This window comes from Liolophura sinensis, chromosome 10, assembly GCF_032854445.1.
Source record: "Liolophura sinensis isolate JHLJ2023 chromosome 10, CUHK_Ljap_v2, whole genome shotgun sequence".
In the NCBI taxonomy this organism is placed as follows: domain Eukaryota; kingdom Metazoa; phylum Mollusca; class Polyplacophora; order Chitonida; family Chitonidae; genus Liolophura; species Liolophura sinensis.
Window position 1 is genome coordinate 2,425,729 of NC_088304.1, and position 15,815 is coordinate 2,441,543.

The following is a 15,815-nucleotide window of genomic DNA, read 5'->3' on the forward strand; positions in this document are numbered from 1 at the left end:
TAGACGCGAACAATACACTTGTTATCAAAGGGCATCTACTACTAACTCGTATTTAACATATAGGAAATTAAGTCGGTGATAAGTCGTGTAGTTCATTGGATGATATTCTAATTGTTAATCTGACGGGCCTTCTCATGTATAAAATACGATGTGATTCTGAATGATACGGAGCCATAAAAGTGAGATGGTGAAAAAAAATTTTTTTGGAAGAAAAAAAAAAAAGAATTATTTCAGTGAAAAAAACCAAATGACATGTCAAAATTTGGGGGAAGAGAAAACCCTCGGCTTTAAAAGTCGGGTCCCCGAGTTTAGAAGTCGGTGCCCTGACCTAACTGACCAATCACAGGTCGTTTGGCATCACACCGCCAAAATGGCAGCCACAGACGAGCATCTCTACATGTTCTGACTAGGATCTCACCGTGAGATAAATAACTTGTATTCTGCATCAAGAACGAGGATTACAATGGACATGATCGCCCACACAGGTTAATTCCAGTCTGTTTAAAAGCACATATTCTCAGCTGCCACGCTGCAGTGCTTGTGAAACATCTACATGTACGGCTTTGCTTGATGGGCACGACTAGGTCTATGCAGAAAAACAGTGACGTACTGAAAGAATAAAAGAGTACAGCACTTTAGACCGGTTAGTTTTAGGCGGGCAATGCATTTCCCTTTGTCAACTAGGCGGATTATATATAATCAGATTTCAAAGAGACATATATGGACTGAAGAAAAATAAAATACAAAATACAGCGTGCAAAAGCCCCGCCCTTGTATGGCCCAGTTGAGTTCTTTCAATCTTAATTGCAACAGCTATATGTGAGACACCATTCAAATACATGTACTAGGTCCAGGAAGGGAGGAACTAAGGCAAGTCGTACATACGTTAGGACCAAAGACCTTAGCTTTATTTCACATTCATGTCTGAGGACGGTGGTGAAAAGTTTTATACTTATCGTAGTATCTGGTTGAGTGTTTATTAATAGTTATCTCAGATTGATGGGGGTTATACTATAGATCGTGTTGGCGCTCCTCGTCGTCTGTATTCACGTGTATGTAAAACCAGTCTTACTAGCTACCAAAATTGCCTTTGGTCAGTGACACGTAACAACACAAGTTCTACACGTGGATATGTAGGAAGGTCATATTCTTGCACACAAAATGAAGTTAGATCACTTTTTTTCTACTTCTACCGTGTAAGCTCGGTTTCGACGGCAAGTGGCTCGAGTGACGCCATAAACTAAATCCTGTTTTTGACACCGCCATATTTGATATTGTTCGCGCATTTTAGTATAAGATAACCTTAATAACTGAAATGTAGATTTTTTTCTTACAGTGTTTGATCTCATGGCAGTATGGTTTAGGAGATTTGCATGTTAGAAAGTTCTGTTTTTAAAAAACAATGTGTTCTGACAGTAGTGTAGCTGTTTTACTGTGTGGAGTTTGTCCTAACCGCATGCTGGTGCAGCTATTGTAAAACAACTTACTCCCTTGAATAGTAATCACCTCATCCTAGGCATTGAGAGGTTGGTGTTGAAATTAGGATTATGGGATTTAATATTATGAACTAGAAAGAGTATTCTAGCTGCATTTTTCTTGCAATAATATAAACTTACATCATGTCTATGTGTAGAGCTTGTGTTGTTACTTGTAGCTAAGGAAAGGCGATTTTGGTGGCGAGTATAACTGATTTTACATAAAGCTGAATACAGGCGACTGGCTTAAGTAATGAGCTATAGTATTGTACACGATCTGGATACTGGTCTCACTCATTCGCTAAAACCATTTCTTTCATACTGAAGCTCAGTATGGAATCCAGGTGTCGATGCTTGAGTTTTCAAATATTTGAAGAGGCCATACTGGATATTTTAGCCAAAAAAGAAATCGATAAGCGCAATCCAGTAGAATTTTTGTTATTATTTTAGAATTTTAGAATAGCCCAAATAATTACCTTTGGCGAAATATCAGACTCGTCTGTGCAAGTCTGTGTAAAAGTTCAAAATCGGTCATAAAAATCATAAAATTTCAAAGTTAAGTGTGTATGTGTAGATGTATCTTTGGTCGAACCTGAAAATTTCCCAGTCATATGACGTGTGCGTGTAACAGTTCGAGTCCATGTAGCCAAAGTATTGCTGCTACTGAAGTATCATGTCGAGGGTACCAGACATGACAACCCACCCGGTCACATTATACTGACACCAAACAGGACACCCCACCCAGTCACATGATACTGACACCGGGTGAAGCATTCATGTTTCCTGGCTCTCATATCTCAGTGCTGAGCGCCATGCCGGGCAGCAACAAGTTCAAACTTTAGAATCAAATTTAACACTGTAAATTATCCAGGTACGAGTTACGTTATTTACTGAAGGGAATAATTTGAACAAATTCTTGGTAACTACAGAAAAAAAATTTTATTGGATTACAGAATATAGATTTGTCTTCAAAAATTCTCCGGTGTAGCCTCTGTAAATTAGGCTGCATGAGGATTTACATGAGGATTCACATGAGGATTTACATGAGGATTCACATGAGGATTTACATGAGGATTCACATGAGGATTTACATGAGGATTCACATGAGGATTTACATGAGGATTCACATGAGGATTCACATGAGGATTCACATGAGGATTTACATGAGGATTCACATGAGGATTCACATGTGTCGAAGCTAGTGGCTCACCTGAGCTGATCAAACAATAGTTAAAACAATCCACGAAAACGACATAAATGCATTTCAAATCTTTATTACATTTCACAATGTGTATATAATTATCACAAAATGTAATTAAGCACAATAGAATTAATTATAAAAAATAAAATTTAATTATACATATTATACAAAATAAAATTTAATTATAAAATATATCATGGATTATATATTAACCTCAGCAAAATTTACAGAAATTCGACTCAGCTGTGTAAGAATTTTGTGCAACGTTTCAGCAGCTGCTACTCCCAATGAGATGGATCTAACATTCTCACTTTGTTATCTTCTTCATTATGATGACAATAACGATAAAAATAAAACGGCAATGATCACGACGTTGATAATAAGGGTATACTCTCTCGGATATATGCGTTTTCTCGGGAATAGTCGATCTTAAGCAGTTAAAATAAAACAGCACTGTGGAGGAAATCCGTGATAAATATTGTCCCTTCGTGGTCCTAGGGTTACGATATAACGTTAATGGTCACAGCGTGGTCCCATGGTTAAGACATAACATCCATGGTTACAGAGTGGTCCCATGGTTACGACATAACGTCCATGGTTACAGAGTGGTCCCATGGTTACGACATAACGTCCATGGTTACAGCCTGATGCCCATAGTTACAACGTCACGATCATTGTGGCAGGCTCTGCTCCACTGGTTCATAATTTTTCCTCGTTATTTCGTGACATTTATACAGACCTATACAGATCCATTTTTGTGGATCATTACACAGACACATAGACAGATATACAAACACCGTGTTACCTCTATCACCTCTATTACGACTGTTGATGTGCCCAAATCGTCTTGTCCCTAGGTACGAAACCAGGAAGGATAGTTGAATTGACTGGAGCATGGATTGAGTTCAAAAGAGTTTCCGACGCAATTTTCGGCGCAGGCCATTTGGCATGTTCTGGATCTTCGTCGATAGCCTCCGAAACAACGGGTATAGGCAGACCAATCCGACCAGCCGCGCCCGTCACATGACACCCAATGAGACAAATCAACTTCCGGTAGAGTGGAACACTGCACGGTTGGGTTTCTGAGGAAAAGACCAATAATATCACTATTAACGTTTGACTATTAACGCACGGTGTCAGCATCTGTAGTCCACACAAACAGTGAAAAGGCCCAATGCAGCATTTTTAGTAATTCTAGACCAGTGACGTCTAATATATTACATTTAATACCAATGCATTTTTCACCTAATTCTGCTTAAGCCATGGTGCTGGGGGGGGGGGGGGGCTTATCTCCTACTCTTTAAGCATTTACATGAACAGTTACAATAAAACCCTAACTGAGGTAAATTGACAAGTGACCGTTTTTCACTGGATATGTGTGACCATTTGCCAGCTATCAGAACTGTCGTCGCTGCTCTCCATCTTAATTATACGTTTTAATTATACTGTATTCCTGCCTAAACCAGGATTCTGCTGGTGGACTAAGCCTGCCCGAGGCCTGGTGTCTTTACATTGCTTTAATGTGATTGTACATTAAAAGTGACGGCAACACAGCATTTTGAGTAATTCTTGACCAGTGACGTCTAATATATTGCAATTAACATCACAGCATATTCTTACCTAATTCTACATAAGCCATGACATTGAACTCTAAAACAAATACAATATAGGCCTAGATACAGCAAAAATGAACCCGCGACCAGAGTATCCAACGTGAATCAGCGACCTTTGGCAATTGACTTTCCCCACATGTGACAGGTAAGCACGCCATAAAAGGTGGAAGCAAAGTCAGGCTACACAAACGGTCGTATATACCGCTAACTGTTACCAAATATCGACAAGCAGCGAGAGCGCAGGTAATACATTTAACATTACTGCATGTTCATGATATTGTTTATTACAGTGCTCTTAATTCTGTTGAATAAACAGATCAAAGTGCGGGCGTATACATTGTTCGTGGGGGGCGCTCGCGGATTTTACTAGCGCTGACGAGTTGCAAACATCAGGCAATTGACCAATCAGATCTCACCATGTAAAGTTTAGGTTACGGGCTTTGTGATGTGTGGTGTATTCCGAGCAGTCTGGGATTTGCCGCACTAAAAACCCTGACCCCTGCAAATTCTGGAGTACTACGTTAAACACCAATGAAATAAATAAGCAAATAAATAAACAAATAAATAAATAAATAAGTAAATAAATAAATACATTTATCTATTTTACTCACTTGCTTGATGCCGTTTCAAACACATCAGCGGGTACGGAGGTCAGGTTGGTGTTATCACAGATAATTCTGGCTAGGGATGTCTTTCTGATCTCGTCTAATTGGTCTAAAAACAGAGAATATAAGAGTTTACAAATTATTCAGTGCTGTTTACTTTTCAGAGTTGCCAGAGTTACAGGCCCTAATTAGACTCCTCACAGCGCACCTGCTGCTCCTCACGCGGGACCTACATGTACAGGAAGTGTATTAAGGGGCGAATGCGCAGTGATCAGGGTGCATGTGTCCTGATATCTCGAGAAAACCCCAATTTGAAACTTTTCCTTTAAAATCCAGTCCTGTTCCATATATTAGAATGAAACATTTTGGTTCAGGAGAGATTCGAAATTTAGTGTCTTTCGTTTTAACTCCTTTTATTTTCACAAGATGTAAAATTCTTACTCATTTCAAACTTCGTGGCAGGATCGTCATTTTCGTAGTAGAATCTGTCGGAATTCTTCAACACCCAAAACTGTCGACCAATCAAACACGCTCCCGTCGGCCCAACGGCTCGGCCCTCTAGTGGGATCTCAGTAACAATCCCTGTCCACAAGTCAATGTCGCTTGGATGGCTGAAATGACATACATATGGTTATTTTCCTGGTGGCGTCAACGTCATGGCCAGAAACAGTACTATCTTAATTAGGTTTTCTGGATATGTCACAGATTGTAGTGGTGGTGAGAGTTAGCTCCCTTTAGACCAAGCCGTTGCTTATGTTGTTCCATGTTGAATTAACGCCCTGGGTCTTTCTTTTAACAGACGTGAGCGGATTTACATGTCATGAAAAGTATACAATTTAGCAGACGTAAACGGATTTACATAGACTTAAACTTATACAATTTAGCAGATGTAAACGGATTTGTATAGAATTAAACTGATACAATTTAGCAGAGGTAAACTGATTTTTATACCAAGAAAATCATACAATTTAGCACATGTAAACGGTTCTATATAAAATTACCGATTAAGTATAAAACCAGCTGATGGTCGTGGGTTTCCCCAGGTACAGGATCTTGAGTATGTCGTAAAACACCAATCAAATAAATAAATAAGTGTAAATTAGCACAAATAGCCTGAGCATGTTCACCTGTAAACGTTCTGTAACAAGTCCAGCATGGCCTGGGTGTGTTGAGGGGAACCCCCGGGTCCAGTGGTGAAACTGTTTATCGTCGGGAGTCCGCACCACGCCCGCCACTGGTTGTAACTAGGCAACCCATGGTCACGCCCTCTATTAATATTAGTGCTGGCCAGATCCAATCCGGTTCCTGGTGCATTCTCGAACATGTGATTGGTCACTTGAGTTGTTAGTAGGTTTTCCGAGCCTTGCTGGTTTTCCTGAATAAGATTCCTCACCACGAAACTCGGTCCCTTGTCATTCTGGTACATCACTTCCGGTGTCAAGAAATGATCCTTGAAAAGATGACCTGGGGCGAAGTGATCCCGCACGGTACCGTGGGCGAAGCGATATGCCGCCGCGGCAAAGCCGTTTCTTACGCCGGGTTTGAATGACGAGTCATACCCGGTGTAGTATGACCCGGCTGGCTGCGCATTGAAACCAAAAGCGTTGACAAAACTGGTCCCCATAATGGTTGGCAGGTACTCGTTGTAAGTGATGTGCTGTACTTCAGCGCCGACCACTTTCCTGGCTTCCTGGAATAGGCGTTCGTCGTCCCAAGACGGACTCAGCTCATGGAGCTTTCTGGCTACTCTGTTATGTTCTCTCATGAAAAGTGTATGAAGAGTCATCAAAGCTGGCTGCTGATTAGCTCGACCCTCTCCTGAAAGTACAATTTTGTGTGTGCAAAACATTAGCAGGGTGTTTGCATTTAAAAAGCACAGATTTTTTCACCAATCAGAAGACTAACATTTCTATGTAACAGTCATCCTTTCATACTCACTTCATCTCGTATTGCTATGCATTTGGTTGTTCACTGAATAACGTGTAGCTGCTACTTCATTTGTCTTTGAATTAATTTTCCATCCTCGTGATGAAATGCAATGTAGATGATCTCATTTGGTTTTTTTCTTTTTTTTTTTTGACTTGCCTTACCCACTTTTTAAAGACAACCATTATTTTCAGTTTTTTCTTTACATCGGAGAAATAAATTTTCAATGGGTTCTTTTTCTTTGCTAAAAACATCATTTTTTTGCCGCCGATTTTGTAAAGATAACTATCAGTAGGACGTATCGGAAAAAATCACAAATATCACAGTTAACTGTTCGTAATTTAAATTTTGAAAATGTAGCTAAAGAAATCAAGAAAACCAGTCTCTTCCAGTTTTCAAAATGACAAGAAATGGAGAACATTTAAGAATGCACTTGTCTTTGCATTTTAGGGAACATGGGATGAAGAAACAGAGCAATATGCCGACCAGTCGCGTTTAACCGGAAACCATGTGACAGGGCCTACCTGTTTTGAAGCAATGTTGGGAACCCGTTGTGCGACAAGCGGGAGTCCCCGTAGCAGCTGGGTTCTGCATTAGTAAGTCTCCATTAGGGCTGCTCGTGACTTTTAGCAGACCTGGAGGGAAAGAAAGATGGATACATTTATTTAACCATTCGTTGACGAAAAAGTTAAGAGATATATGTTACCTAGCAACTCAAGGCGTATTGTGTCGGTAACAGAAAGTTTGCACTTTTCGACAAAAACTATTGTAGAGAACATGAAAACATAGACTCCATGCTTGGCTAGGGAAAAGGTTAGCTATTCAAGACAAGACACGAACTGAACATTTTAACGTTGGCTTCTTCGTCTCGTGTGGAGAAATCAGAGCAAACTGAAATATCACCTACCATTAGACATCGTCCTCAGTTCATTCATGCTTTCCTCGTCACTACCGTAAATGGTGGAGACATCAAGAAAATGAGTGACTTGGTTCAGCTGCTCGCGGTAACCTTCGAAAGAAAGTCAGAAGAAAATGTAACATGTCAACCATTTAATTACATCATTGACGAATGGATTAGCTGATGAAGTACTGACGTTATTATTTTGCGTTTTTTTTTGGGGGGGGGGTTTTTTTTGGGGTTTTTTTGGTGGGGAGGGTGGTGGGGGGTGTTTGGTTTTTTCTTTGGTGGAGGGGGTATATTGTATAATAGCAGATCGCTTGTTCAGTTTTTTTTCCAGTTTATGCACGGAAAATATTTCCAGTAAATATACAGATGGGATGTTTTTCTCGCCAGTTTGCCGTTGGCAAATATGGCCATTGAATGCTTCTTTGTTGCTGGTAACTGTAATGGATCTGAAAACGTTTTAATTATTGTTAATTATTTTTTATTATGACTTTTTAAAACGTTATTGCTTGTATGGACTATTTTGGCTTTTGACAGCTTTATTGCTTGTGGCAACCATTATGTCTTTTGAAAGCATCATCCTTACTGTAGCTATTATGGCTTTTGAAAGCATCGATGCTTACTTCGACAACTGCGCCTGGGTAAGCCTCATTTCTTAATTAGAAGATTATTAGCCTGCCTGGGTTTTCTTGGCCTAACTTACCACGATCACAATGAATGTCCGGTGTGGGAGCCGCCCGCACAAAATTCATACAACTTCGGTTGTACTGAGAGAAGAAGGGATCGTTTGGTGGGAGCACAATGGGCAGACAACCCAACCTTGAAACGAAAACAGAAAACCATACATAAATACGAATCTCAACAAGAAAATGTCTGGGAATGTTCGGTATAGACAAAGAAAACAGTAAAATGCCCTATGTGAGGCTTACATAAAAAACACGTAAGCCTAAAAATTTGTTTAACAGGGCTTTTCCTCTATCTTCTAGCCGAAATAGTAGTTTTAACTTTCTGTCTGTCTGCAGTTTTACAAAACAGGACTGTTAATATGGACTTGGATGAAAGTGCGGGTTCATGTTGACTTTGTGCTAAGAACCATCATATTTTAGTGGCTATCCGGATTGATATGCGCATTCAGTATTGTTTTTAACGTTTCTCTAACCATCGGCATGCAAAGAGGAGAGAAATGTAGAGTACTGTCCTTTGTGTGTAGTGCAAGATGTTGTACATTCAGCTTTGGTGGATATTTGCGCTCTCCACGTGCCTCCTAATTTTATTCCGCTCTTTTATTCCGTGGGTGGGGTTGGTGGTAGGGTAGTTTACACCCGTACTACCTCATTTCGTCAACTTACATCTTTTTGTCTGGGTCAGTATCAATACTTCCGTCCGGGTTACAACAAGTCAGAGCAGATCCATTTACACCTGTAAACGAAAACAAAATTGAGTACACTGAGAACATATATATATATATTCTATATAAATATATATATATATATATATATATATATATATATATATATATATATATATATATATATATATATATATATATATATATATATATATATATATAATAATAATAATAAATACTAATAAAGTTGTTTGCAAATTTTCATGTAAGAAAATAAAGGTGTCACATACCAGTCGAGAGCGTATTGGAGTTGATGTCATGGCTGACAAACTGCCCAAACTCCATGGTCATGTGACTGATATCTGGATGCAGATTGGCTACAGTGCTCTTTTTGTGGACTCCCGTGCTGATGACTCGGGGCAGTGGAAGTGGCGTTCTAAATATAGATTCATTACGTGGAGAGTTCATTCCTGAAGAGAAAAACAAATGAAATAGAAACGTTAGTGCAGAATATATCATGACTTTACCCTTCACCTTTATCTTCATTCCATGAAAACAAATATTTATTCAATGTTTTTCAAGGGATAGAGCAAGCTCCCAGGGTTTTTATTGCCGCTATTCAACTGAATTTTTTGTAAACATCATGTAAATATCCGGTTAAATTGAAGAATTAAATCAAATTAAACTTTTTAGAAATTGAACCCTGTTTAGACAACAGTTAACAATGGAGAATCTTTCCCGCCTAAAGGTATTTTGGTCCAAGCGTCGTAGCCCGTTGTTCATTCCTACCTTTGTAATGATGTTTTGTGGGAAAACTGGTGACGTATTACTTATTCATTGCAAGAGAGCAATGATCAGTCCAGCTTGGACCTGAGTCGCCATTGCACGGGAAATGTTAAGGAACTTGGTAGAGTGATTAATTAGAATTTATACACTTTGGTAACTTCTTTTGACATACGTTTTAGCTGTATACATGGTTTAAGTCATAAAGGAGATATTGGTTTCAGCCGCCAATATTTCAGACATGGTGCTGAAGAAGTAAGCACGATTCATCACAACGTTCATCGTATGTCTTTGTCCTGGCTTATATGTAGATATGTGTTTATTCTTTTCAAACTAAACCGTATCTGTCAACTTAACTTAGCAATTCCCTTATTTCATAAGAAGCCTTTTTGGTATCGCGAATGCTGTTTTTCCCTGAGAGTATAAGGACAACATACTGGTCACAGTGTAACGTATAGACCTATCGCCATTTTTCTTATCCCCCCCCCCCCCGCTCTCCACAAACACACACTCACTTACGGGATGCGACGTTACGCACATGCTTACGGGACTCACCGTCGCCATAATGGGGTGGTATAAATCTATCGAAAGGAGTGTTGGATTTCCCCCACATCGGGTTATACAGATTGTTACACGAGCCATCAGCCGTCCTAAATTTGGTGGTCGCCACACAGTTGATGGTTTCCCGGAAGGGACAGGCCATTGCTTCAATTGTCCTGATATTGACATCAGATCCACCCTGTCTACAACACACACAAAAAACACCACTGACCAATTGAAATAAGCACAGATTTACTGTTATTTGACATTTGGTTAAAGAACCTATACCGCAGATTTGGGGCAAACAAATCTATTTTCACTCATAAATCAAATTTTCTGAACAGAGATATTCCATAAATGGGCGTTAAAGCTGGTTTACATACAGTTCTGTAATACAAGCCAGTGGTTAAGAGTTTGCTATCTTTAATAATTTTTATCATTTCTTTTCCCACAGGAATAATCGGATCCAAGGATCCAGCCCTTACCTTTCCAGAAGAGACGTGAATATGGCACCAGTTTTGGAAATTCTCTGCGCTTTCCTATTTACATTCATAAACGGACCAAAAGCTGTGGATCTTCTTTGTGCTTCTCCCATGCGGCTTGCTGGTAAACAGAGTCAAATGACAGAAAATACCTCATTTGTCATAACGTGATGTCTTTTGTGTGTCAATCATTACACAAACAAATCTGCAGTAAGCTACATGGGAAAAATATATGTTTATTTACTCTTTTTTAATAGTTGCATAACGACATAAAAGATAAAACTTACACACAGGCGGACAGCTTAATGGGTGGAAGAAACCACTGACCTTTGGCAAGTTACTAACCAACTTTCCATGCATGGTAAATAGTGTCATGACTACGTACCTTTATCAGACACATTTCGAAGAGCGTTTTCTAGTTCTGATCGAATTTGGTTAGATTCCGTAAAAATGCTTCTTCTTGCGGCTCTTTCCTGAGGAGTCAGTAAACGCCTGGATTTGGGAACCACAGGGGCCCTGGGCAAGCCTTGGGCAATATTCCTGAGGGCATCGGGACTAGCCATGGTCTGCGCAAGGCCATCCTGACCGGAAGTCGGGAAAATTGCACCCTGGCCGGATGTAAGGGCGACGCCTGTGCTCAGGGTCAAGGCGATCATAGGCAGGAATGCCAGTGTCATTCTGTAATAGGAGATAAGTATTTGAATGACCGAATTAATTGAAACTAAAATACCATTGCCATATTTATGCCCCGTTTGCTTCTTCCAAGAAAAAAAGTCGTGCAGTGAAGCGTCAGAAAACGAAAAGAATAAGTTCAGTAACAGTAACTCCGGTTTTCAGAAAACTACAGCTGCCTTCGCACATACTCAGACATATACACAAGGCATAAGATGAAATAGTTCAAATGTATTCCTTTACTGGTATGTACAACGCATATAAAAAGCTTTGAAGAACCGTCATGATACGGCTAAACTAGTAAGCTAAATCAACAAGTTTAGTTTGTAATGTTTGTTCTCTATGTATGTACATTTTTCTAGCACGTAAAAGTGACCATTTCAAACACTATTTATATCTACATGTATGTATGTGAGCAACAGGGATTCTTGGAAATTTTGAGGCTCTGTGCTAAGACACAAAGATTTTGGACAGTGAGGCAGAGAGTTCGAACCTTGCTTTCGCCAACTCAGCTGTGACATTTACCATTGTCTGTGTTAGACATCATGTAATGCGGATTACCGTCATTCATATAAGTGAAATGACAACTAAATGCACGTAATAAAAAAATTAATAAATGAGCTAACTAACTTACAGCTTGCAAGTTACAAACAAAAAACATTCTTTTCCGAGACTTTCCGCCGTTTCATAGATAACAGATATTTGTCACGTGTATCATTAAAACTCAGCTTACCTGAAAAAATGATTCCTGCAATTCACTTCAGTGCTACGATATAATAAACCTCTATAAAAACAACGTCAAAAGTCGTTAGTCTATCCCCCTATGTTATCGCCTTCGCTGCAGTGGTGTTGGCTTGTCGCCGTCTGACACAATATACTACCATCAGCTTCCTTATATAGCAAGTCTTAACTACGCTATAGGACGCGAAATGACCTTACGGCTTGGATGACGTCACAGATCCGGGATACTCTGCCAATGGGGAATTGCGCGAGGCAGTTACCCAGTAGGTCAGTTTACACTTCAGATATAGAAATTTCACCTTAAGCGGTTCACCTTAAGAACATCCGATCCCGTCATATTCACGTCCCATGAATAATTCTACGATTCAAAAAAGAACCGGCAAAACATCACGTCCGCTTCTTACAAGTTATATTTTCAGTTACACAGAAAAACCAAAGCCTGTGTATAGATCTCTTCTCGTCATATTGCACGTGAAGTATTATATATGACACTTGTAGGCCTAATGAATATAATCAGCGTTCTTTCATTTTGGTTTTTATGCCACGGTAAAAGGGGATTTTTTGTAGTATTCTTAAGAATTGAAATAATTTTTCTTTAAATTAACTTTTTCGGATCTATAACAAGAGGAATAAGTGTTTAAAAATAAAGTTGATGATATTTCAGTTCGTTTTTAATATTTGTCGAAAATACAATTACTGTTTAATGTTTAATATGAATGTATATAGAATACAGTTAGACTGTTTACAACATCACGATAATCCGATTAACGGATTAAAACATGTCTAAAATGTGTCTGTATATCGTTCCCTTTATCGGTTGTTACAGTGTTATTGAGGAACTGTTCACCTGTTTATTAACAGTATTGAATAATGGATGATATCGACCTTCTGTATGGATATAATTGTACATAGGCTGGTTAGAGAAATTGCAAAATAGTAGTTTAATGAGCTAATATAGGTACACCCAATAGGAATTTCTGGGATCAGTTTTTCTTGTGTTAATATTATATTAATGACAACACACAATGAAAAAAAAGAAACATGGAAAGGACCAAGAGCTTCAATTCTGACACACACACACACGCACACACACACACACACACACACACACACATAATCGATTATTTCCCCCAATATTTTGTTAGGTACACAGAGCCCATAAAAAGATCCATGATCAGGCCCCATGACTCGTGCTGTGTCTTAGTCCATGGTTTGTGTTATATCTGGTGCTAATATTGGTGTCATGCCTGGTAACATGTCTGGTGTCAGGTCTGGTGTTTTCGGTACGATGTTTCACTCAAAGAACAAAGAAAGAGAAGAAAGGCTGACAATGCATTTATCGCAGGTTAAGGAACTTTATCTTTATATAAATGAACAATTTTTCCCTGAACTAGTCGGCCTTGTCATTGAGGTATGCTTGCTGATGCGCCAATTCCCTGATCTTGTAAGCTACCTATATAATTGTCTATATAACTTAAACTATCTTCCTCATTACAAAGCATTAACTGGGACATCCTTGGACTACTGGTTACTGTGATGCCCCATCACAATGATCCAGAAGCCTCTCACCAATACCATCGTTGCGAGTTCAAGTCCAGCTCAGTATGTTTCCACTCCGGTCGTACCTGGGAAGGTCTGTTACGGACTTGTGGATAGCTGTGGGTTTCTCGCGGGCTCCTCTCGGTTTCCTCCCATCGAATGCTGGTCACCGTCGTTTAAGTGAAATATTCTTGTGTACACCGTATAACTCCAGTCATAAAAAATAAATATAAAGCATTAATTAATACAAAAGAGGTAAACATGGCCAGAGTAGATGCAGAATTATTCACTGAAACACACATTTTCGGTACAGCAATGACTCAAGTCTGTGAACATTTTTCGGAGCTACAATATGTTGATTGAAAAGTGGATTATCTTGCGGCTGTGTAATCGTAACGAGCTATTACGAGCTCTTATCAAAGATAAACACATGGCAGTTCCGGAACTCTGATGACCTATCTTATTTTCATATGTACATGTAGAACGTGCGTGGGTTGTTGGCATATTGTGAAGGGGGTGGGGTGTTGGAATGTTGTGAAGGGGGTGGGGTGTTGGCATGTTGTGAAGGGGGTTCGGTGTTGGCATGTTGTGGAAGGGTGAGATGTCGGCATACAATGTAAGACAGTAAATATACACGCTGATGAGACAAAGACCAGGATACATGTATATAGATATATATATATCAGTATGTTTATTTATTTCATAGGTGTTTTAAACCTTGCTCAAAAATAGTTCACTTTTACGACGGCGGGCAGCATTGTGGTGGGAGGAAAGCACGGAAAACCAAAGACGATCCTCAGGTTGCTGGTAGATCTTCCCTCGGTATATGAGTATTAATTAACACAGTAACCAATTACCGTGTGCATAACGTAATTCAAGAGTGAAAATAAATTGAATATTTGTATGTATATTGTGTTAGTTATTTAGTCATTACTTAAATAAATCATGGGCGGAGCGTCACACATATTTCTGTAAAGCATTATATACTATAAATAGTCTGACCTAACTAGTGCAGAGAGGTAATGTACTGTTATAATCTAAGCTAGACAACTCTGAAAACCATGATAAATTCGCCAGGAAAACAAAACAGCCAACAACAACATTTCACAACTTCACACCTCTACTTTGTTGTCGTATAGTCATTTTACTCCTTCAAGATCAGCTGAAACGAAAATAGCCTATGGCACAATTCTTTAGGCGATGTACCGTATATATATATGCCGTGTATTATATACTGCAATATGTATGGTTTGTACATATGAATTCGTTTACGACTGAAGTTTGTGTTATTTTAGCTGTTTTTAAATATATCCGTTTACATTGTCTCATTTTGGATGTTCTCATCATCGCATACAAAACCATTTACTGTCTACTAATTTAAACATATCCTCACCAGGATATGGCTGAAGTATTGCCAGTGTGGCGTTAAACCCTACTCATTCATTCATTTATCCATTCATCCATTGCGCTGACTGGACAACTGAATTAATGGAGAGCTATGTCCTGTTCTACCCATTCAAGCACTCACATACTATGTTTATGGTAACTGCCTTGGCAACGTGTCTTAAACACACATGTTGTCATGGTAATTTATTAGAGTTAACTAAGCCAGACAACGTAGATTGTTTAATTTGTGTCCTTTCTCAGTTCTCAAATGAGCATTTTAAGAGCTACGGACCACTAGATCATAGAATATTGCCTCCTCTAGTTTGGTGATCAGAGGTGTTCACGCTGGAAAATTCTTATCATTGACGAGCGAGGATTCAATCCAGCCCCAGGCTCTAATTCGGGCTGTGGCGTTTATACGAATTCTGTGCTTGATAAGGAATAGGTTCTGTCTGAGCTTGGACAGAAAGTCACTGTTATGCAATAAGTTGACGCCAAGAGATATAATAACCAGGGCAGTCTGGTGCGAGACAAAACAACTGTCGTACCGTAAATGGTCTGGAAAGTCTGTATCTTGTTTTTGTTAGAGAGTTTACCCCC

At 39.2% G+C, this 15,815-nt stretch overlaps 1 protein-coding gene across 1 annotated transcript; it reads right to left on the reverse strand.

The window, feature by feature from the left end:
* Window positions 1-2,733: 2,733 nt before the first annotated feature.
* LOC135476389 (chorion peroxidase-like) lies at window positions 2,734-12,418 on the reverse strand. Its single transcript, XM_064756395.1, has 13 exons — window positions 12,283-12,418; window positions 11,263-11,555; window positions 10,881-10,998; window positions 10,411-10,598; window positions 9,363-9,542; window positions 9,074-9,143; window positions 8,428-8,543; window positions 7,728-7,829; window positions 7,345-7,455; window positions 6,022-6,712; window positions 5,336-5,505; window positions 4,901-5,003; window positions 2,734-3,758 (listed from the first exon to the last, which is right to left on the reverse strand). The coding sequence occupies exons 2-13, from the start codon at window positions 11,552-11,554 to the stop codon at window positions 3,530-3,532; spliced, it is 2,370 nt and encodes a 789-aa protein (XP_064612465.1). The 5' UTR covers window position 11,555; window positions 12,283-12,418; the 3' UTR covers window positions 2,734-3,529.
* Window positions 12,419-15,815: the final 3,397 nt, after the last annotated feature.